The 22,655-nt window shown below is 39.5% G+C and overlaps 1 protein-coding gene across 4 annotated transcripts in view; it reads right to left on the reverse strand.

Moving 5' to 3' along the window:
- Positions 1-22,655, reverse strand: part of CDKL4 (cyclin dependent kinase like 4) — a 53,319-nt gene that overhangs the window by 28,688 nt on the left and 1,976 nt on the right. Inside the window, exons 2-5 of one of the 4 annotated variants that reach the window (XM_040496583.1) lie at positions 22,509-22,604; positions 21,314-22,026; positions 7,978-8,201; positions 4,604-4,725 (exon numbers count right to left, since the gene is read on the reverse strand). In XM_040496583.1, the coding sequence (XP_040352517.1) occupies positions 4,604-4,725; positions 7,978-8,145 (290 nt within the window). In that variant the 5' untranslated portion in view covers positions 8,146-8,201; positions 21,314-22,026; positions 22,509-22,604. Of the gene's footprint in view, positions 1-4,603; positions 4,726-7,977; positions 8,202-20,566; positions 20,842-21,092; positions 21,276-21,313; positions 22,027-22,508; positions 22,605-22,655 lie in introns of those variants that run through there. The other 3 variants (XM_040496582.1, XM_040496584.1, XM_040496585.1) reach the window with 3 other exon arrangements.

Below are 22,655 nucleotides of genomic sequence, written 5' to 3' on the forward strand. Positions count from 1 at the left end.
TTTATAGGACAAACGGGACTTTAGTGATCTGCCCATCTATTTTGGTTTGAGAGAACCTATGATTAATTAAAACATTTTGATCATCACTATGGCTCTGTTGCCTATTACAGCAATTCTGGAAACGAAGTACTACTACTTGGTTTCTGTCATCCAGCGATCCCACCATCCCCGCGGAAATCAGGAAGCCATTTCAGAGAAAGGATCTCCCCACTTCATAATCTGGGACATGACGCTTGTGCAACCCTCACTAATGTATTTCTCAGTACTCATGATTCACTGCTATCTCTCCACCAGACCACACCCGGTCTCACGGGAAATTTTCTGTGAACAGTTAACTGAGAAAGAGAAAGAAATTCAAACCTTTTATGTGTCAACTATAACTCAATGAAGCTAAAATTGAAAAAAAAAAAAAAAAGAAATTGAAGCCCTGGTTTACAGATGTACATAATATGCTATTGTCAGCCAGAAGTGGAGTGGACAGCCATAGTTTTATAAACCCATTAGTAGTTTTATAACATTATAATCATTTCTAATTTTTCTTTTGTATCTCTGATTCCTCATTAGATTTTAAGCTTCCTGAAGGCAGGATTATTCCATTATACGTGGTGCAATGGGAAAGAAAATCCTTTCTCTGGTGGGAAGGCAATGTCTATCACATCACCAATTAACTTACACATTGTACTTACTGTAGAACACAGAATGGGACTAGATCGTTTTAAGTTTAACCAGATGATGCCAATTTCAGTTGCTGTATATCCGTGTGGTTCTTTACCCGAGCAAATCCGACACTATCGCAGTACTCAGTACTCGCTATGCCGCTATTATCTAACAAACGCTTTTTGTGCTCCCCACAAAGTAGAGGGCACCAGAGGTTCCATCTGGCAGAGGGAACAGTACTTTCACCATCTTAGTGTTAAATCAGCTCTTCTTCATGAGGTAACTTAGTCCTCGGGTCTCTGGATGATCATCTCACCATCTCACAGCCCATCCCACACATCCACCACGTCCATTGTCTCATGGCTGCACACCGTGACTTCCCCAAACCGCGAATTTACCCTAATAAACAACGGCTCAAAGAGGGTTGGTATGTATGTGGCCTGGTTGTTTACCTCTGTTTGCTAGTCACTGGTTTTACACTCTCCTGGCTGTTCTCTAAGTAGGTTTTAAGAAGGGAGTGGGGGGTAGGATTTCTCATTGTAAAGATTATGATAGAGATAGGGAAAGAGGAAAAGTTTAGAATACTCTAGATTAAAGGAAGAGCATCAGCTAAGTCCTACCAGCAGGAAAGCTTATGCATCATGGAAGAGAAAGAGGTTTAGTTCAATTAAATAGGTACACGTGTAGTATGTACTGTACGTTTTATTTTCAGGGCCTTGAACAATTACTTTTCTAAGTTTCAAAGGGGCACCTGGGTGGCTCAGTTGGTTAAGCATCCGACTTCGGCTCAGGTCATGATCTCGTGGTCAGTGAGTTCAAGGCTGCATCAGGCTCTGTGCTGACAGTTCGGAGCCTGGAGCTGCTTTGGATTCTGTGTCCCCCCCTCTCTCTGCCCCTCCCCTGCTTGCACTCTGTCTCTCTAAAAAATAAAATGAGGGTACCTGGGTGGTTCAGTCAATTAAGTGTCCAACTTTGGCTCAGGTCATGATCTCATGGTCTGTGAGTTCGAGCCCCATGTCGGGCTCTGCACTGACAGCTCAGAGCCTGGAGCCTACTCAGATTCTGTGTCTCCCTCTCTCTGCCCCTCCCCCACTCACGCTCTGTCTCTCACTCTCTCAAAAATAAACATTAAAAAAATTATATTTCTAAGTTTTATGAAAATGTAATTTATAAATTAACTTATAGGATGGCTGAACAATCTGTTGTCTAAGCCAATACAAAACCCTATTTTGTTCGCAATAAAGTTGAACTATGAATTAATTCCTCATTTAAACTGTGTTTTTTAATTAATTTTTATTTTCAGAGGAAAATATGTGCATTCACTAGGATATAGGGACAATTCAAAATAAATTTTCAATTACACTGAAAATTATGCTTTATAATCTCTTTTTTTTTTCACATAACATTTCATGAACATTTTCCCCAGAACATGAACTATCCAACTTCCTTATTAATGGGTTGGATGCATAGTGTTCCATTGTATGGATATAGCAAAGTGCATTTAACCAAAGCTTTACTAATGGAAAATTAGGTCAGTCCCAGTTTGTTGTTGTTGTAGTAAATAATGATGTGTTGAACATTCTTATGTGTAACTTTTTGCACCTATCTGATTATTTTCTTACCACAAATTTCTCTAAATGTCCTTTCTTGGTTAAAAGATGAAAACCATTTAGGGGTGCCTGAGTGGCTCAGTAGGTTATGTGGCCAACTTTGGCTCAGGTCATGATCTCACAGTTCATGAGTTCGAGCCCTGCATCAGGCTCTGTGCTGACAGCGCAGAGCCTGGAGCCTGCTTCAAAATCTGTGAACACCCCCTTTCTGTGCCCTTCCCCCACTCACATTCTGTCTCAAAAATAAATAACCTTTTATTTATTTATCTATCTATCTATCTATCTTTATTTTTGAGAGAGAGGTGGAGTGTTAACGGGAGGAGCAGAGAGAGAGGGAGACACAGAATCTGAAACAGGCTCCAGGCCCTGAGCTGTCAGCACAGAGCCAGATTGGGGGCTCGAACTCACTAACCATGAGATCATGACCTGAGCCAAAGTCGGACGCTCAACCGACTGAGCCACCCAGGCACCCCCAGGCAACTTTTTTAATGTGTTCTGTTTGCTGCTATATCCTTAGCACCTAGCTGGAAAAACAATAGTATTTTACTCAAGTTTTTTTGAATGAATATATTTTCAAATGGGGCACTAATCTTTTAAAACATTTGATTTACAAAATCTGCAAGTGAAATGATATTAATTCTTCATCTGGCTAATAATTACCTAATTTGCCACTTCTTTTTTAGTTTTGTTTATGGTACATTTTGTCAAAGGAATCTCTAAAGCTGATATAATTTAATATTTGGCAGTTAAAGTCCCCTTTTTTCTTTTTAAAAAATTTCTTGATTTAGAGAACTTGATTTTCAAGTTAAAAAAAAAATCCCATTGGCATTCTGATTAGATTTTGTGCAATAAATAAATAAATTAGGGAAGCAATATCTTTATAATAATGAATATTTCTACCCAGAAGTACATGTTCATTTAAATAAAATCATTTATCTACCTCACTTAAATTTTGTAGTTGTCTTTCCTATGTAGAGTCTGTACAATTCTTTTTATCTTTATTTCTAAACTTTTTTGTTACTGATATTTGAATGAGATCCTTCTCCACTAGCTTTCCTAAAGTGCTCATTGATACAAAAGCGGTTAATTTTTATGTGTGGAATTTGGAGTGCTGTACTCATTATACTGAATTCCACTGGTTATAATGATCCTTTAGGCAATTATCTTAGATTTTGTAGAATACTATCATCCATATAAAGATAGTTCAATCTTGTTTCCAAAGTTACATAATCTATTTGTCTTTCTTATTACATTACATTGTAGAGCTCTCAGAACAGTGTTGCCTTATGGTAGTGACAACTGACTTTCTCATTTCTCACTTTAATGGTGGTTCCTTTAGTACTGAGTATAAAACTAGCTGTTGATTTGAAGAGGGGCGTGTGTGTGCACGCATATGCACTAGGAAAGCATTTAATCCCACTTTGCTAAGGTTTTTTTTTTTTTTTTTTTAATAATCAGGAAAGGATGTTGAATTTATCAACTGCCTTTTCAAATTTTATCAACCACATGTATTTTTTCTCCTTTAACCTTTTAGTGAATTATATGGATTCTAATTTTAGTGGAATCCAAATACTGAACCATGGTTCATTCCTTGAATTGAGACAATCCAATACAGGCATACCTCGTTTTATTGCCCTGCTTGATTGTGCTTTGCTTTATTGTACTTCACAGACATTGTGTTTTTTCACAAATTGCAGGTTTGTGGAAATCCCCTGTGGAGGCAGTCCACTGGCGCCATTTTTCCAAGAGCATTTGCTCACTTTGTGTCTCTGTGTTTGGTAATTCTCCTAATATTTCAAACTTTTTCATTATTGTTATATTTTATGGTGATCTGGGACCAGTGGTTATGACTCGCTCAATGTTCAGATGATGGTTAGCATTTTTCAGCAATAAAATATTTTTAAATGAAGGTATGTACATTGCTTTTTTAGACATGATGCTATTGAGCACTTAATAGTCTACAATATAGTGTAAACATAACTTCTGTATGCACTGGGAAGCCAAAAAATTCATTAGTCTCACCTTATTGCAATGTCGGCTTTATTGCAATGATTTAGAACCAAACCTGCAATATCTCCGAGGTATGCCTGTAGGGAAGTTAGCTTCAAAACGCGTTGTGATTTATATTTGCAGTAGATTTGTCTTCCTAAATATTTTTATTCTAGGTTAATATTCGTGTTCCTCTGAGCACATCCTAACTCAGATGGGAAAGGGGTAGCCAGCAGACACATCTTGGTAGAAAGAGGACCGTGTTTCATATTTGAAATTTGCCACAGTTAATCCCACATATAATGAAACCAAATGGCCACAAGAGCCTCAGTTTGTGTGTCACTTACCCTTTGGGGTTTCTTTCCAGCTCATTTAAAAGTGTGTGATCACAGTATTCAAAAACTAAATGCATTTTCCTTTTTCTCCTGAACACCTCAATGAGGTTCACAAGGTTTGGGTGCTTTAATTGCTGCAAAGGAATTGAAATACAAAGTCTGGTGATTTTATTTCTTCTAGTAGTTTCTCCCCAGATCCCTTACAATTTGAACAATGGAAGGCCTTGCTTACCATTCCCTGTGCATCTCTTGTGGATAATTTTATTATGGTTACTCACAAGAGGAACTACTCTTGGTAAGAATCATAGAAACTTGAGGTTGAAAAAGAAGATGTTTTTCTTCTTTAAAATAAATTCTTTAAGAGTTTATTTAATGTACCTGTATATAGATGGTAATTAAACTGCTCGAATCTCTCTGGAGATAGCAAATAAAGTGCACAACTTAAAATATAGGCACTGATACCACAAACACTTTATGTAGTTTGTGAAAATTCTAAACATCCAGGTCATAAAATAACCTGAATAAAAAATTGAAGAAATGGAATTACTGAGTAAAAGGCCCTAAAAATTATTAATCCCCACTAAGTTTGCATATTGTCATGGGTTTAAACCCAGTCTGGATTTGCGTGTTGGTTTTCAGAAATACCAGATCCCAACGTTCAACTCTGATTAAGCTGCCTATTCTACGAGTCCCCACAGTGTGTTTTTAATTTATTTATCATGTTTTCATCTCTGTTCTTTGATTCTATTGTTCTCTCTTATGCTTAGACGTCTTATGTGCTAAATTCCGTCTCAAGCTGAAGGATTTCACAAGGCACCTGTTTAATGCTATGAACCAGAGGGAAAATTCTACTGAAGATAATCCATCATAGAGTTAACTATATAACTTATCATCCAATCAGGGTAACAAGCATAAGCCAAGACTGTCCCAGGCACATAGGCAGATACGGTCATCCTGCCTACAGCTAGGGCCACCATGTAAGTTAGCACACAAACCAGGAGGCTTTTGAGAGCTCGTTTGGAGGTTGTAGCAGGGGAACGCAGCTACTCCTAGACCCTTGGCGGAAGAGCGGTCCTCCTGTATCAGGGAAGGTCGTTCTCTTCGGCCAAGCATGTAGCTCCAAGCTCCAAGATGCACATGGAGTGGTGAGGGAGGAAGAGGAAAACAGCCTCGCCAGCCAGATCAGCCAAATCACCTTTGGCAGTCCAGGGGGTGACAGATGGCCCTCACACCCTAGGGTGCTTTTGAAAGAGGGTGCTAACCAGACCGGATTCGGGGACAAAAGCTATGAATCAGGACATCTGATCACTCCTACTTACATATAACTCATCTTCCCTATTGTTTTCCAGTATATAGATACATCACCTTCCAAACCCTCTACCACTTACTCAGAAAGATATATAGAGGGAACACAGTATTGTGTATACAGTAGGAGCTGCATAAATACTTTGCAGGCCCAATAGTGATAGCCTCCTCTACTTTAGTACCTGTAAGCATGACTTGAAGGGAAAAAAAAAAAATGAGTCTGCAACTATGTGTCTGCTATTCAACAGTTTGAGAAAAAGGACTCCATTACATATTAAAAATATGTCCAGAGCATAACATCAACTTGCCGTTGTCTAAGACAGCAGAGAGGCAAATGGGAGGAAACAGGTCACACAGGTAAGCCAGCTGCTTTGTGCTACACTGAAAACCACAGGATGGAAGTGAAACAGCGTCTCTACCAGGAGGCTAAGGGATTCACAGATACTAACCTGGTCAAACCCGGTTTGGGGTAGATGAGCAATACATATCCCCTTTGCAAATGAAATTAACTTAGCCCAGGAAAACAGTGACTTGTATCAGTAACATAGGTGATAAGGAGGACAAAAATGAAACCACATTTAAATAACAGGACGATAGGAAGAAGGGAAGGGAAGTTTATCATGGAAGGAAACTGTTCAGGGCACGCATGGGTATAACATACCAAAAGCAGAAAAGGGGTACGTTATGGGAACCGTCACCAGAGACCAAGCTGAGGTGGAATCTGGCTACTTTTTACCTTCAAGTCAAATTGGGGCACTGTGACCCAGGAGGTACTACGAGCATTAACCTTACTTGCAGCCGTGGGTAGGCGGGAGGTGGGGGATAAAAAAGCATTACTTTCATTAGAAAACAACCCACAGCCAGGTCAGACACACCCTGGAGCTTAACTCTGTGACGTTGTCTGCTGACCAGCGCCCTCTGCTGGCTGCGAGGTAACAGTGAACCGGTTTTTATGATGGATGTACTTGAGAACTCAGTCGGTGTATATGAAATTATATTTTAAACTATTATTAATTTTAGGAATCGTGCTGCAAATAATACTTGGAAAGGACAGATAATATGATAATTATTATCTCCCTTTAAAAACTGACTTCTGGGGTTTTCCTAAAAAAAGATGACACATGTCAAAAGTGAAGATCGGCTGTGTGTTCTTGAGGATATAAATCACATTTCTGTTATTCCAAGTGTGGTCTCCAAACCTTCTGTGCCACCAAGGAGTTTGCTGGAAATGCTGCATCTCAGGCTGACCGCACACCTTCAACTCAGTACCTGCATTTTAGCAAAGTCCCCTGGGGATTCCAATGCACATTAATGTTTGAGAGGTGCTGCCCTATGCCTCAGTTTCCTCCCTGATAAGATAAGGTGCTGGATGAGAAGTGTCGCTAGGTTCTTTTCTGGTTCTAAAACCGTAACATTTCTAGGACAGGAAAACATTTCCATTGAAGACTTATGAATCTTACGTGTCAAATCCTATCAGAGTAAAAACAACTTTAGGGGCACCTGGCTGGCTCAGTTGGTAGAGCATGTGACTTGACCTCCAGGTCCTAGTTCAAGCCCCACATTGGGGATAGAGCTTACTTAAACAACAACAACAACAACAACAACAACAACAACAACTAACTAACTAACAAATTATTTGTGAAAAATGTGTATACATAGCTGGGGGAGATACTCAGTAGGTCTAAGAACCAGTGGAACACAGGAAGGACCAACCCCTATGGATGCCACAGTCCAGTCCTGAGGGATCCTGTGCCGGGAGATGCTCTTCTAGTTGCCTGTTTGTGGGGAGGAGGATTGGGTGGGGGATGAGTGGAGAAAGGCGGGGGTGGGGGAGGGTGAACACTGGGATGAAGGGACTCAGGACAGTAGATATTTACCAACCAGAATGGAAAGTACTTCAGGATCAGAGCTGCCAAAGTCCAAAGCGATAATCAACTCATTTTCCATAGTCGCTGATACCAAGAAATTTAAGTCCAACCAGAAAAACAACACCACTTTAAGATGCATTCAAATTGTAATTTGGGCATACATATTTCATCCAATACCATGAGGTTATAGATATATAGAGAAAGTTAACCTACCTTCAACATACGTATTTCTCTTAGTGCTATTTTCTTAACAACAGGATCATCTTCAGATTCCACAAATTTTTTAATAGCTACCACTTGTCCGGAGGTTTTGTTTCTGCATTTGAATACAACCCCATAGGACCCCTCTCCAATCTTAGCTAATTTTTCATACTTTTCCATTATGGTTGAAGTGACTTAAGGTACTGTATTGATTGCCTTGCAGCACAATGTTGCACCTGGAAAATAAGACGACTCAGCTTGATCAAGTCATCAAGGTCAATGTTCTCACAATCTTTTACATAAAACCAATTTACTCAGGATGCCAGAGATTTATTTCCATCGATTAATTTTAAATACACTTAGAAAGATGTGAACATTATTTTGGCAGTTTAGTTCAGTCTTTATGTGGTCCTTTGAGCTACTGCAAAGATTTCATATATTTCTTTTTTATTTTAAGATTTTTATTAAAAAAATTTTTTTTAACATGTATTTATTTTTGAGAGAGAGAGAGAGAGAGAGAGAGAGAGAGAGATAAAGAGAGAAGATGTGGGGAGGGGCCAAACAGAGATGGAGACAGAGGATCTCAGGCAGACTCTGCACTGGCAGACAGCACACAGCCCAATTCAGGACTCGAACCCATGAACTGTGACATCATGACCTGAAGTAGGACACTTAACTGACTGAGCCGCCCAGGTGCCCCAAGATCTCATATATTTCTTATAGTGGGTCTGTATTTACTTCAGTTGAATTAAGGAATTCGTGGAAAGGAACCTTATCTAGTCTATTTTCATTATCCTCAAGTAAATGATTAAAATATGATGCTGTAAAATCCAACTGAAGGAACATTTTTATACTCTTGATTACATTGTTTCTCTTTTCTCTCCTCACCCATTTGACAAGGGGGTTTAGGAAGAACTGAGAACCAGACAAGGTACAAAGTGCTACACTTCCACCTGGTGGACAGAGGAAAGAGCAGATATGGACTGTCAAATAAAGCAGCCATTAAAAACAGTAACAAAATCTTTCTAGCTCTTAGCTCTTATATGTATGAAGGAACATATCCTTAAATTCTTAGCTCCCAAAGAAAAGAAAAAGCACAAAAAGAGGACAGATTTCTCTAATTTTTCACGAATGCTTTCATATCCATAATGATTTCCATGGAAATATTTAATTTGTTGGTCCTGCATCACCCATGTGTGAATTTTGTGGTGACTGGATTACATGGTAAGTAACAAATAAGGCCACCATAATTAAAGAAATCAGTGTAGGAATTAAAAATATAAAAATTCAAGTAAGTCTCAAAAATCCCACCCCACTTTATCCAGCAGAATCTTAATATAATCTAATAGTGATAATAAGAGCTAGCCCTTAAATAACATTGTCCTAGGAAAATCACATATAATTTGCACAACCATTCTATGAAGTAAGTGCAATTTTCATCCAGTTATATGGATGAGAAAACCAAGGCAAGGTGAAGCTAGTATGGAATTAGAACCCAGGGAGTCAAGCTCCAGAGATCACAATTTCAATCACTAGGCTATACTGCCTCTCAGTTAGTTCAAAAGAATGCACAGTTAGGAGAACCATTTTATCCAGGTCTTAGTATTAATAAAATGTCAAGTAAAAGAGGTGACCCCTTTTTAGATTTTTCATGTTCAAATGAGTATCCTCTTTCTTTTTCTTTTTTACTTCACTAACATCTTTTCCACCCACAGATTGTCTCAATGGAGAAAGAAATCATCTACTCTCACTCATCACCATAGAAAGACACAACTGGGGGAGTGTTTACCTTGGTAAATGACTATTACTAAACCATTTTGCAATGCCTCTTTTTTTTTTTTTTTTTTTTGTAGATTCTATTCTTTCTTATTACAGGGAGAAAACTGAAGCATACACTCTTAAATAACACATGGAAAATTCATCACAGATTATGTTCTGAAATCTCTATCAGTTATACTGTATTTTTATATAGGTATTATTATCTTAAATCTGTTTATATATAAACATGCATAGATTTGTTCTTTAGCCTAGTTACAGGTGATAAAACAGTAGAAACTAGGAATTTGCTTTAGAAAGTTATCAGTATAGATCTTTGTGGATTTATGAACTTAACCTATTCGATAAGCCCTATGGTTACTGGAAGAAACTGTGAATATGCCAGAAAGCTTACTCATGATGTTCGTCTATGTATTATGTTCTTATTTCCCTCTAGATAGATATTTTGATCTATTGATCTATGATTTTCTTTTTTTTTTCCCTAACTGGCTTAATAATGATTGAATTCTCAGACTAATATTTAGATTTCTTAGACACATCAACCAAACTTCTGAATATGATAAAACACCAGAAAAATAGTACTTTACCTGTTAACCTCTCAATGGTATCTGCTTTCTAAAGGGCTTATATGTTCATGGAAGATGGGTCTGAGCGTGCAGGCAGGAGTTAGACCACGACAGAAATTCCTCAAAGGGATTTATGGCTTTAATTCCAGCTTACTAGGACTCTACCAGAGTTTTATAAGAAGCAGTAATTTCTATCTCTTATCTGAGGTACAGCCCAACTATCTGTTTGATGACTATCTCTACACAAATAGAATCGTTTCAAAGTCAGTTTGTTCTAAGCCAAATGCCTTCTTTCTTATCCTCTTCCTCTACCTCTACCTCTACCCAAAGTTCACATACCTGCTCCACATTTTACCTAAATGGTTTGTAAAGATGTATATGGTGGGGAACTTTGAGATAGCCAAGGATAATGATGGCTGTCTAACTCTAATCTCGTCACGTATCTTTCACAAAGCTGTAGAAATCAACCAGAACAATAAAACCACATAAATATTGGGGCACCTGAGTGGCTCCGTTGGTTAAGCATCTGACTCTTGATTTTGGCTTAGGTCATGATCACACAGTTCGGGAGTTTGGGCCCCACATGTGGCTTGCTCTCTATCTCTCTCTTAAATAAAAATAAACTTAATAAGAAAATGCACATAAATGAAATGCTTCCAACATAATAGGAAAGACAGAGGAATTTAAAAACTTAAGTAGAAAAGTACACTCCAAATTCTGGAAGAGATATTTCCCAGGATCCCACCAGAAGCCTTGCAGAGAACGAATACAGAAATGTGGTGGGATCTGGAAAAACTGTAAAGGAGACAGGAGAGGAAATGAAGGGCCTGGGATAGACTTAAAATCATCCCCCCTTCCCCCCAACCAAAGAGAAAATACATCACAAGTGCAAAAATACTGAGAGTGTCTCAGTGGATCAGAGCAGTCACCACAGGGAAAGGACTTAAAAGTTACGGATGTTGAGAAGGCATCAGTCAGTGTGACACTATTGGGGAAGAGAAGGGCAAGAGGGAAGGGAGAGGCTTTTCCAATCTCTGTCAGAGACTGGAGAGTGAAGAGTAAAAGAAGCAAGAGGGTAAATTTGTGCCCGTGCAAGACAAAAGAGAACCCCAAAACTGAAGGACATGCAAATCTCTCTGCCCCTAATTAAAAAAAAAAAAAAAAAGTGCTACTCATTAAAGAAACTGCACTTTGGTACATTGACAGAGCGGACTCTCTTGACCTAGGACTGCTGTCAACTATCACAAGCCAAAACTTGCCCAGGAAATCAAATAGACAAAAGCGGTCTCCACACAAACCTATCAGTGGAAGAAAATAGAAATGAGAATGGAACATTTCAGCTGATGAAAATTATGTCCAAAAACCTAACAGTGAAGCAGAAGAAAACTAACACAACACTCCAAACCGATTTAAATATCTTCTAACATTCATCTGGATATATGAAAAGCACTTGGAATCAGAAATTCAAATAAGACCAGAAGTGAACAAAAAAAAAAATAAATAAGAAAAAAAAAGATAGTTGATTGAACTCAGGAAAAAAAATACGAGAAAAAGACAAAATCATCTCAGAAATAAAGGCTAAAAAACAAGACACCAATGAAAGAATAGATTCCAATGAAAACTTAATAAGGGACATTTTAAAAAGACAGAACAATTAAGAGATTCAAAATGAGAAAAGAAAAAGTAAGAGAGTTTAGAGAGAAAGTGGTTGAAATGGAAGACAGGCAAAGACAACCCAACACATGTAATTAGAGTCTCTGAAGAAGAAAACAAAATGGTGGAACAGAACGAATAGTTGAAAGTATAATCCGTGAAATTTTTCTGGAAGCAAAATAAAGTCAAAGCGTACATACTGAAAAGGCCCGTCAGGTAGTTGGCAAAACTAAGTCAGAACAATCAACTCGGACATATTTGAATAAAACTATCAAAACAAATACTCTCATATCCTGCAGCCATAAGAGAAAGAGAGTGACATCAACCTTGTCTAGAGGACACAGTGCAACAGCAGCCTTTTCAAGAGATTCAAGAGAAGAAAGTGAAGGCCAAGGATTTTACACTCAACCAAGCTGTCCTTCAAGTAGCAAAATCATACATAAACAGTTTAAAATATGCAAGACCTCCAGGAATATTGTATTCATGAACCCTCTTAAAGAATCTACAAGAGGAGGGGCGCCTGGGTGGCTCAGTCGGTGGAGCGGCCGACTTTGGCTCAGGTCATGATCTTGCCATCCGTGGGTTCGAGCCCCGCGTTGGGCTCTGTGCTGACAGCTCGGAGCCTGGAGCCTGTTTCGGATTCTGTGTCTCCCTCTCTCTGACCCTCCCCTGTTCATGCTCTGTCTCTCCCTGTCTCAAAAATAAATAAAACGTTAAAAAAAAAAAATTAAAAAAAAAAAAAAAAGAATCTACAAGAGGAAACTTTCACCCAGCCAAGAGCTGATTGGGAAAACTTCAAGAAGAGATTTATAGTGAGCATTTAATATATTTAGTTGATAACTAGAGCAAAGATGGGGACAAGGGTGGAAGAATAATATATAAAAGTTAGAAGTGCTGACAATGTAGAAGGTAATGCAATTAAAGATCTGTTTAAAAAATGGAAAGGGAACAAAGAAAGCAGAATAAATTGATAACTAAATAGATGGGAGTAAAATACACCATTAAAAAGAGGCAAACCAGGGGCACCTGGCTGGCTCAGTTGATTAAGCTCCAACTCTTGATTTTGGCTCAGGTCATGATCTCATGGTTTGTGAGTTTGAGCCCTGCATCGGGCTCCATGCTGACAGTGTGGGGCCTGCTTGGAATTCTCTCTCTCTCTGCCCCTCCTACACGTGCGTGTTCTCTCTCTCTCTCAAAATAAATAAATAAACTTGAAAAAAACCCCAGACAAACCAGAGAATAAAAAGTTAAATAAGAAAATGGACTGAGAGCACTAAAAAAATACCCAAAGAAGTCTAAGAAATAAAAATCAAACACAATACATAGAGAAAGAACACAGGGTTAACATTATACATGTAAAAATTATAATATAAAACAATATGACAGGGTAAAGACTAGTATCAGTTATATCAATAAATATGTGTGGGCTTAACTCATTGATTAAATGAAAAAGATTTCAATTTGGCTCACAAAGCTAGATTCAACTATAAGCTATATGCAAGAGACACATCTAAGACAAAGTGATTCAGAAAGGTTAAAAAGACAAACAGAGGTATTCAGGACAAATGGAAATATTAAGAAAGGAGATTTAAGACAAAATATAATTAAAGCTACAGGAAGCATTAAATACAACAGAAGGGGGGCAATTTTTAATGCTAAAAGCCACGATTCACAATGAAGATATAACAGCCCTCAAATAACATAGCAATTACTGTTATAAAGCAGAAACTTTATTTAGGACATGTAAGGAGACATGTATAGAAACACATTAATCATGACACTTAAACACACCAGTTTGAGGAAAAGGCAAGGCCAATGGAAAACAAAAAACAAAAAACAAAACAAAACAAAAAAACATGTAACTATGCAGAATACCTAAACAATATAACCAATAAGGTAGATCTTTAGGAGACAGATATATTGAATTATATACTCTGATAATCTAAAATCTACCTTCTTCTCAAGCACACATCAGAAAGTTTAAAAAACTAGAAATATTATAAAAACATTCTGATCACAATCAAACTAGAAATTAATACAATTAAAAAAAAAAATATATATATATATATAAATAATTAAAAAAAAAGACCTTCTACCTACAAACTAAAAAAGCCTTCAGTTAAATACCTACTGGGTAGAGGGGGAAATGCAAACTGAAATAATGGAACTAAAAAAAAAAAAATAATGAAAACCCTACATATCAAAATCAATGAGATACATTTAAAGCAGGGGTTCTCAACTGGGGGTCATTTTGTTCCTCAGAGGAATTTTTCAATGTCTGGAGACATTTTTGATTGTTATGAGGATGTAGAGGCTAGGAATGCTGCTAAATATTTATCCCAGGACAGAGCCCCACAAGAAGAATGGTCTATCTGAAAAGTTCATAATGCCATGATTGAGACACCCTGACATATAGAAATTGAGAGAAAAAAATCCAGGGATCGAAACAATATAGAAGAAAAGATAAAAGAGTAAAAATTATAAATAAATGCAATAATCTAAAAAAGAACTACAAAATAAACCAAAATAAAGCACGAGAAACAATAACATTGAAGCAGAAATTAATAGAGAATATAGAAATAATAGATCTAATTAATAAACCCAAATCCTAGTTCCTTAAAAAAAATTAAACAAACCTATAACTACCTTATTCAAGAAAAAAGGGAGAAAGAATGAATATACAAAATAAGAAATAACAAGAGGTAATAAAACAGAACAATTTTTTTTTTCCAAAATCATGAGTCTACTCTGCAGGCATCTATATTTTTATTTATTTATGTATTTATTTATTTTTAAGTGTTTATTTTGGAGAGAGAAAGGGAGGGTGGTTAGGGCAGAGAGAGAGGAAGACACAGAATCCAAAGCAGGCTCCTGGCTCCGAGCTGTCAGCACAGAGCCCCACACGGGGCTGGAACTCACGAACTGTGAGATCATGACCTGAACTGAAGTCAGACACTCAACCAACTGAGCCACTCAGGTGCCCCATGCAGGCATCTATAAAAATGTATTTAAAAACTTAGATGAAATGGATAATTTTCTAGAAAAATACCATTTACGAAAATTTACCTGATTAAAGATTGAGAATTTAAAGTGGCTTCTGGGGCACCTGGGTGGCTCAGTCAGTTAAGTGTCTGTTGGTTAAGGGTCTGTCATGATCTCCCAGTCTGTGGGTTCAAGCCCCGCATCGGGCTCTGTGCTGACAGCTCAGAGCCTGGAGCCTGCTTCGGATTCTGTGTCTCCCTCTCTCTCTGCCCCTCCCCTGCTCATGCTTTCTTTCTCTCTCTCTCTCTCTCACTCTCTCTCTCTCTCTCTCTCTCTCAAAAATAAAATAAACATGAAAATAAAAAAAAAAAAATAAAGTGGTTTCTGCATAAGAAATAAAGAAAGTTTATTTTTTAAAAATCCCACAAAAAAGCACCAGGGGTCAGACTTTGACTACTGTGGGGTAAAGAGGTTGGTAAATTCTCTCCCCAAAACACAAGGCCAGGGAAAATTGTCAAAAAAGTAAAATGAAAGCCCGAACCAACCCATAACAATTTGGGGGCTCTGGAAATCAACCAAAGGTAAAAAACAAATTGAGAAATACTTATTCATGATCAGTTAGAATTCCACTTAAGAACAATGGGGGTCTGTGGCTTCTGCCTGGACCTGCTGCCATTCCTCCTCTACCCTCATCCCCCCAACTCAGCAGGGGCACCGCCACAACTACTGTGAACTGGCCATGAACCAGAAGCCTTACTCCAAGGGAAAATGTGCTTGATATGGCTCACACCCGTGACAGGCTGAAAACCCGTGACAGGACTGTCAGTAAAATTCAGTAGGAAACCAACGGGGGAAAGCCCCACAGCTTTGTAAGCCTAAGGATGTACTTCCAGGTGGAGTGAGCTGCAGGCTAGCCAAAAATTTATGGGAAGATCATGGAAGAGCCCCAGAAGGGGTAGTTTGGCTTTCCACATATCTCTGGCTAACTGGGAAACTCAGGCATACAGAGGGAAGACCCAGTAGGGTCCTGAGGCAGATTTGAGGACTGACTGAACTCTGAATGTGCTGCCCAACCCACGCACTGGTCCACTGGAAGAGGATGAAGGATTATGCCTAGAGGTGTTTAAGTACCACTGCTGCTCAAATTATTGGTGACCACCAAACTATGCAGACAGTGGTGAGTCCTAGAAAGCCAGGCTAGAATAATTAAAAAACTGAACACAGACATCAACAGTCACACGTTTCGAAGGAGGTAGATTCTAGAATACAGGCAGGTTGCAAACACAAAAACCAACCCACAAAAAAATCCTCAGTGGAGAAAACTGGAATCCAGCATTGATGTATTATCTGAAATGCCCAGTTTCCAATTAAAACGTTATGAGGGATGCTAAGCAAAAGGAAAGTGTTTCTGATACTCAAGGGCGGTGGGGGGAGGGGGTGGGGGAGAACAAGTCAACAAAAACAACAAAAATGGATTCCCAACAGACTCTTTTTGGGGGATAGAAATTGACAAGATGAACCTAAGATTGGTATGGAAACTCACAGTACCCAGAACAGCCAAAGCAACTGGAATAAAAAAAACTGGAAGACTTACAATACCTGACTTCAAATTTTACCATAAATTTAGAGTAAATGAAAAGAATATGGTACTGGCATAAAGACAGACATATGTATCAGTGAAACAGAATGGACAGTCACGAGATGACCCTTTTATTTATAGTCAATTGCTTTTCACAAAGATGTGATGGCAATTCAATGAAAAAAGAAGATTGTTTTCAATCATTTCAATCATTTCAACAAATGATGCTAGGACAGTTGGTGTACATATGTAATAAAATAAAAACAAAAACAAAAAAACTTAAGTACCTCACACAGTATACCAGAACTAACTAAAAATGCATCACAGATCAAAATGTAAGAGCTACAACTGTACAACTTCTAGCAAAAATTAAGAGAAAAATCTTGGTGACCTTAAGTTAGGCAAAGATTTCTAAGATCTGACACCAGAAGCATGATACATAAAAGAAAAAAAATTGATAAAATGGAATTCATCAAAATTAAAATCTTTTGCTCTTCAAAAAAACTGACCCAGTAAGAAAATGAAAAAACAAGACAGAGCCTAAAGAAAACATTAGATAAAGGATTTGTATCCATGGGGCGCCTGGGTTTGCTCAGTCAGTCAAGTGTCCGACTTCAGCTCAGGTCATGATCTCATGGTTTGTGAGTTAGAGTCCTGAGTTGGGCTCTGTGCTGACAGCTTGGAGCTTGGAGCCTGCTTCAGATTCTGTATCTCCCTCTGTCTCTACCCCTCGCCTGCTCACACTCTGTCTCTCTGTCTCTCTCAAAAATAAAATAAATATTAAAAAAAAAAGATCTGTATCCACAATACATAAAGCATTCTTACAACTCATCAGGCAGCCAGATAACCCAAGTTAAAAATGGACAAAAGATTTTAAGTCAACTCTACCCCCAACATGAAGCTTGAACTCATGATCCCAAGATCAAGAGTTGTATGCTCTACCAACTGAGCCAGCCAGTCATCCCAGAAATGAACAAAAGATTTGAAAAGATATTTCACCAGAGAAGATATATGAATGTCTAATAAGCACATGAAAGGATGCTATTAGTTATTAGGAAATGTAAATTAAAACCACAATAAGATACCACTATGTACCCACCAGAAGGAGTAAAAGACAGTGACAATATCCAGGATTGATAAGGATGCATAGAAACTGGAACTCTCACACATTAATGGTAGGAAGGCTAAATGGCGCAGTCCCATTGGAAAACAGTTTGGTAATATCTTAAAAGTTAAACACAAATTTAAAATAAAAGTTAAACAGAAATAGCACTTCCACTTTTTGGTATCTATCCAGGAAAAATGAAAATAGGTCTATACAAAGACATGTATGCAAGTGTTTATAGTATCATTATTCATAAGAGCTCCCGTTAAAAACAATCTAAATGCCCATGAACTAATGAATGAAAATCCATGCAATGATATACTTGTTCAGCATTAAAAGGAAAGTATTGATTCATACTATAGTGTGATGCGCATAAAAAAATAAAACTGAAAACATATGCTATGTGAAAGAAGCCAGACAGCTCCCCACCCACACACATATTATATGATTCCATTTACATGAAATTTCTAGAAAAGGCAAATGTACCCCTGAGAAGGACCCAGCATCTCCTCAGTGGTACTGCTGCCCAAAATGCAAAGCCTGAATCGGATCACGAGGAAACAGTAGACAAATTTACTTTGGCATCCTACAAATAACTGGCCCGTGTTCTTAAAAAAATGTTAAGGTCATAAAAGACAAAGGTCAAAGAACTGTTCCAGAATGAAGGAGACTAAAAAGACTGAAAAGGAAATGCAATGCAATGTGTGATGCTAAATTGACTTTTTGAATGGGATAACTATAAAGAATTATACTTGGGCTAATTGATGAAATCTAAATATCGGCTGTGGTGCCACCTGAGTGGCACAGTTGGTTAGGTGTCCAACTTCGGCTCAGGTCGTGATCTCACAGTCTGTGAGTTCGAGCCCTGCATTGGGCTCTGTGCTGACAGCTCAGAGCCTGGAGCCTGCTTCAGATTCTGTCTCCTTCTCTCTTTGCCCCTCCTCCGCTGTGCTCTGTCTCTCTCTGTCTCTCAAAAATAAATAAATGTAAGGGGCGCCTGGGTGGCTCAGTCGGTTGAGCGGCCGACTTCAGCTCAGGTCATGATCTCGCAGTCCGTGAGTTCGAGCCCCGCGTCCGGCTCTGTGCTGACAGCTCGGAGCCTGGAGCCTGTTTCGGATTCTGTGTCTCCCTCTCTCTGACCCTCCCCCGTTCATGCTCTGTCTCTCTCTGTCTCAAAAATAAATAAACGTTAAAAAAAATTAAAAAAAATAAATGTAAAAACAAAAAATTAAATATTGACTGTGGAATAGGTACTGAATTTCCTGATTTATGTAATCCGTACTGTGGTTATGTAAGAAAATGGCCTAGTTCTTGGGAAATATACCTGAACTATACGTTAGGGTAAAGGGGCATGATGTCTGTAGCTTACTCTCAAAAGGTACAGACAGAAAAATTAATATACATGTATTTATACATGGAGAGACAGGAAGGAAATGATAAGACAAATGGAGCATAATTAATGAATCACATAGATGTATGGCAGTTCATTGTACTATTCTTTCAAGTTTGAAATTATTATATCAAAATGCAGCTATTTAAAAACCTATATATGGTGGGACTGAAGTGTCTTAACTCACTTTTCTCCTGCATATCAACTTCCATTACACCAAAGACATCTTTCTCAAACATCAATATCCTCAGATGTTGCCTTTCCTCAGAAATGTCCTATGGCCTCTAATGCCACAGAATAAAGTTCAGATTACAGTATGATAGTTACAGTCCTTTACACTCTGGTCCCAATGGACCTTTCCCATGATGCTCCTCAGATTCTTCCCCAGACATTTTCAGATCTGTCGCTGCTTATGCCACTGCTGGGAAGGTCTGACCCTGAAATCCTCATCTTTTGCAATTCAATTCAAATGTCCTTTCTCTTAGCCTTCCCCAACCCCAATCTTTCTCTGCACACATACTGTGTTCATGACTTCCCCACTCCTTTTTTACGCATTATTCATTACATCCGACTTGCATCCTTAGCCCATCGGCTGGCACATGGCAGATGCTCAACCTATTGAAGTCCTTCCGTAATTTTATTCTCTAACCTTTCTGCTAATTATGTGAAATCACTCTCTTTTAAGCAAAGGAAATAATCACGTTTTGGTTGTTAATATAGTATCTGGGCAGGAAATCAAGATTAAGCAGTGATATAGCTATTGCCAGGGAATAGATGAAATTGGTTGAAAATATTTTTCACTGTCCTTAGTGACCTTCTATATATATATATATATTCTATATATATAGAGAATATATATATATCTATATATATATAGAATACTGTATATCTATATCTATATCTATATCTATATCTATATCTATATCTATATCTATCTCTTGGCTATGGCGTCTCCTGACTTCACAATTTACCAAATATCTGTTAAATTCATGAAGTTCTGTGTACAAAGGTAAAAACAGATATACACTTAGGCCCACTGGTAAATACAGAAAGATGGATACGATACTTGAGTGGATCATTAAATTCTTTGAAAGTTTTCTTTTTAATTTCCTTAGTCTTAAGGAAATGATGCACACAGAAACAGAGAAAACACTGGGAGGCAGATTGTTTTCCATGGTTGTATCACAAAGCAGGTCCCGAGGGCTCAAGCAAGCCTATCGAATGCGCAGGGGGAAGAAAAACAAAATTAAGAAACAGGAGAGTAATGGGGTGAAAAAATACTGGCACATTTCCTGAAGTTTATAAGAAACTGGCGTAAATGGTGGCATTAGGAATTAGGGGGAAAGGAGACCTTTTCAAGACCAGGCCAGACCAGGTGGATTCTGCAGACTTCAACTCACCATGTGCTTTGTTGTTAGTAGTGATTCCAGTGCAACCAAACTTGCAGTATTCGTCTTTATAAAACTGACCCGAAAAGTGGGCTACAAGACCCATCTGCATCTATCTTATGAACATAACCCTGAATTACAGAACCTTGAAAGTACACACACCTGTTAATAAGCTTGTCTTGGTGATGGCACAGATGAATTGAAAGCACTCCCCAGGAAACCAGAAGACCATATAATTTATATAACCCAAGAAACTAATTTTGTTTAAAAAAAAAAAGACAACCACCACATTTCATCTGTACGCATATCTGGAAGCGTGGCATAGTCCTCTTTATTTCCAGGCCTCTGAAGAGGTCTCGACCCTTCAATGGCAGTCCAGCCTCTCGGCCACACAAGGGTCTCCCAAAGCGCGGGTGCGCCCCCGCCGCCGCTCTGCCACCTTCCCGCCGCCGCTCGCCACTGCCTCTAGCTCCTAGGGAGCCGCAGCGGGTGGGGCGTGAGGCTGGCGGGAGCACCCTGTCACCTCTAGCCCCTCGCCCCCACCCTCCCCGTCCCTCCGGAGGCTACCAGAGGGGAAGGCAGCCCGCTCCCCTGCCCTCGGGAACTCTCCCTTCTCTGGGAGCGTGCGAGCAGACCCCACTTCTCTCGCCATCAGCCCCTCGCGCCAGCCCGCAGGCCCCCGACCCACCGCTAGCGCCTCCACTTACGGCGCGGACCCGGACGGTGGCGACGTAATCTCGCGCAGCCCCGAGCGGCCCCAACCCGGCGGGGGTCGCTGTGTGCAGGCAGCCACCTGCACCGCGACGGCGGAGCGGACGGCCGCGGCGTCTCCCGGGCAACCGGACGCTCTGGGCGCGCGGGCAGGGCGACTTCCGGAGCGGTCCCCCCGCCCCCGCCCCGCCCCCGCACCTGCTGCCGGGGAAGCCGTGGCCCCGCGGCCTTGTGTCGGTGGGCAACGTCTGGCAGGGCCTCAACGTCGTAGTGCAGACACAGGAGAAGCTTCTTCTCTGGAACCCCGAAGGGGCCCCGAAGAAGGCGCTCAGGAAATATTTAAGCTACTTGTCCAGTAACACTTGATTGTACGAAGTCCTGTTCCTCTCCGAGTCCTCAAGAGCACTAAAATTAAGCGCATGTAAACGTTGAAATGAGGCTGTTTCCTTGCCTGGGCAGAGACTTTGTTTGTCAGATCCTCTGTTATTAGTCAGTACTTTTCAGTCCTGCTTTTATTGTCCAAATAGCTTTTCAGCAAACTTCTGGAGGCTTTTCCGTGACAGGCAGCTATTAGCTATGGTACACGTTGCTGCCGTTTTCATAATTCAGCGAGCAGGGTAGTAGTATGTGGAGCTGATTCAGAGAGAGACCAATTTGCCAGCCAGTGAGGAAGCAAGTCAGGCAAATAATGTGATGAACGCTGGACAGTATCATTTTTGCCAAAGCTTACTCTTCTTGTTTCCAAACAGGAACTTAAAAATGCTATGTTAATGAGCACATACATACTTTGTTTAGCATCAATACAATGCTCCCCATCATGCCGGATTGGGGTGGCCATACTTCTTCCCCTTCTTCCTTCAGGTCGCTCTACTCCCTTTTTCTCATCTTCAGTTTTCCATTGCCTTCATTTGCTTAGAAAACAAAGCCAGAAATGTTTATCTCCTTTCTCCTTCAAGACCAAGCATACCCCCAAATCTACCTAAACTCACATCTACCCATTTCTGCCTTCATCATGCTGTAGAAAATTTTCTCAGTAAGGACACAGGTGATCACTACGCGCAAACCCAGCGGCCTGTTTCCATGGTCCTGTGTTCCATCTATGAAGTTCCTGAAACTATAGACTACTAGAGCTCCTTTCTCGTGGGGAAGCCCTCTACAGTCAGGCCCAAGCTGTTTTCTAGCTTCATGCCCTGTTGCTGTGCTCCAGGCACCTTAAACTCAGCTGCATGTATCACCACTGTTCCTTGCACCTGCATTCAAGATCTAGCCTACAGCTTGCTACCCTTTTCTCCTGCACTTCATAAACTATTCATCCATCAACAACCTGGATTATATAGAACTTTCTGCATAAAGGCTTTCCTTCTCCCAAAGCAGAATTCGGTGCCTTTTGTACCTTTCTTTATTGCTTTTCAACCAAATGGGCTCCTTGAATACTGGAAATGCCGCCTTTTCCATCTTTTCTCCAGTGCCAGTGAAGTGTCTGGATACACTGAAAGTTATCAATAGAAGTTGGTTAAATAATGGAGTCTCTCTCTCTCTC

Source organism: Herpailurus yagouaroundi, unplaced genomic scaffold (genome assembly GCF_014898765.1).
Source record: "Herpailurus yagouaroundi ecotype Mexico unplaced genomic scaffold, PumYag 188, whole genome shotgun sequence".
Lineage (NCBI taxonomy): Eukaryota > Metazoa > Chordata > Mammalia > Carnivora > Felidae > Herpailurus > Herpailurus yagouaroundi.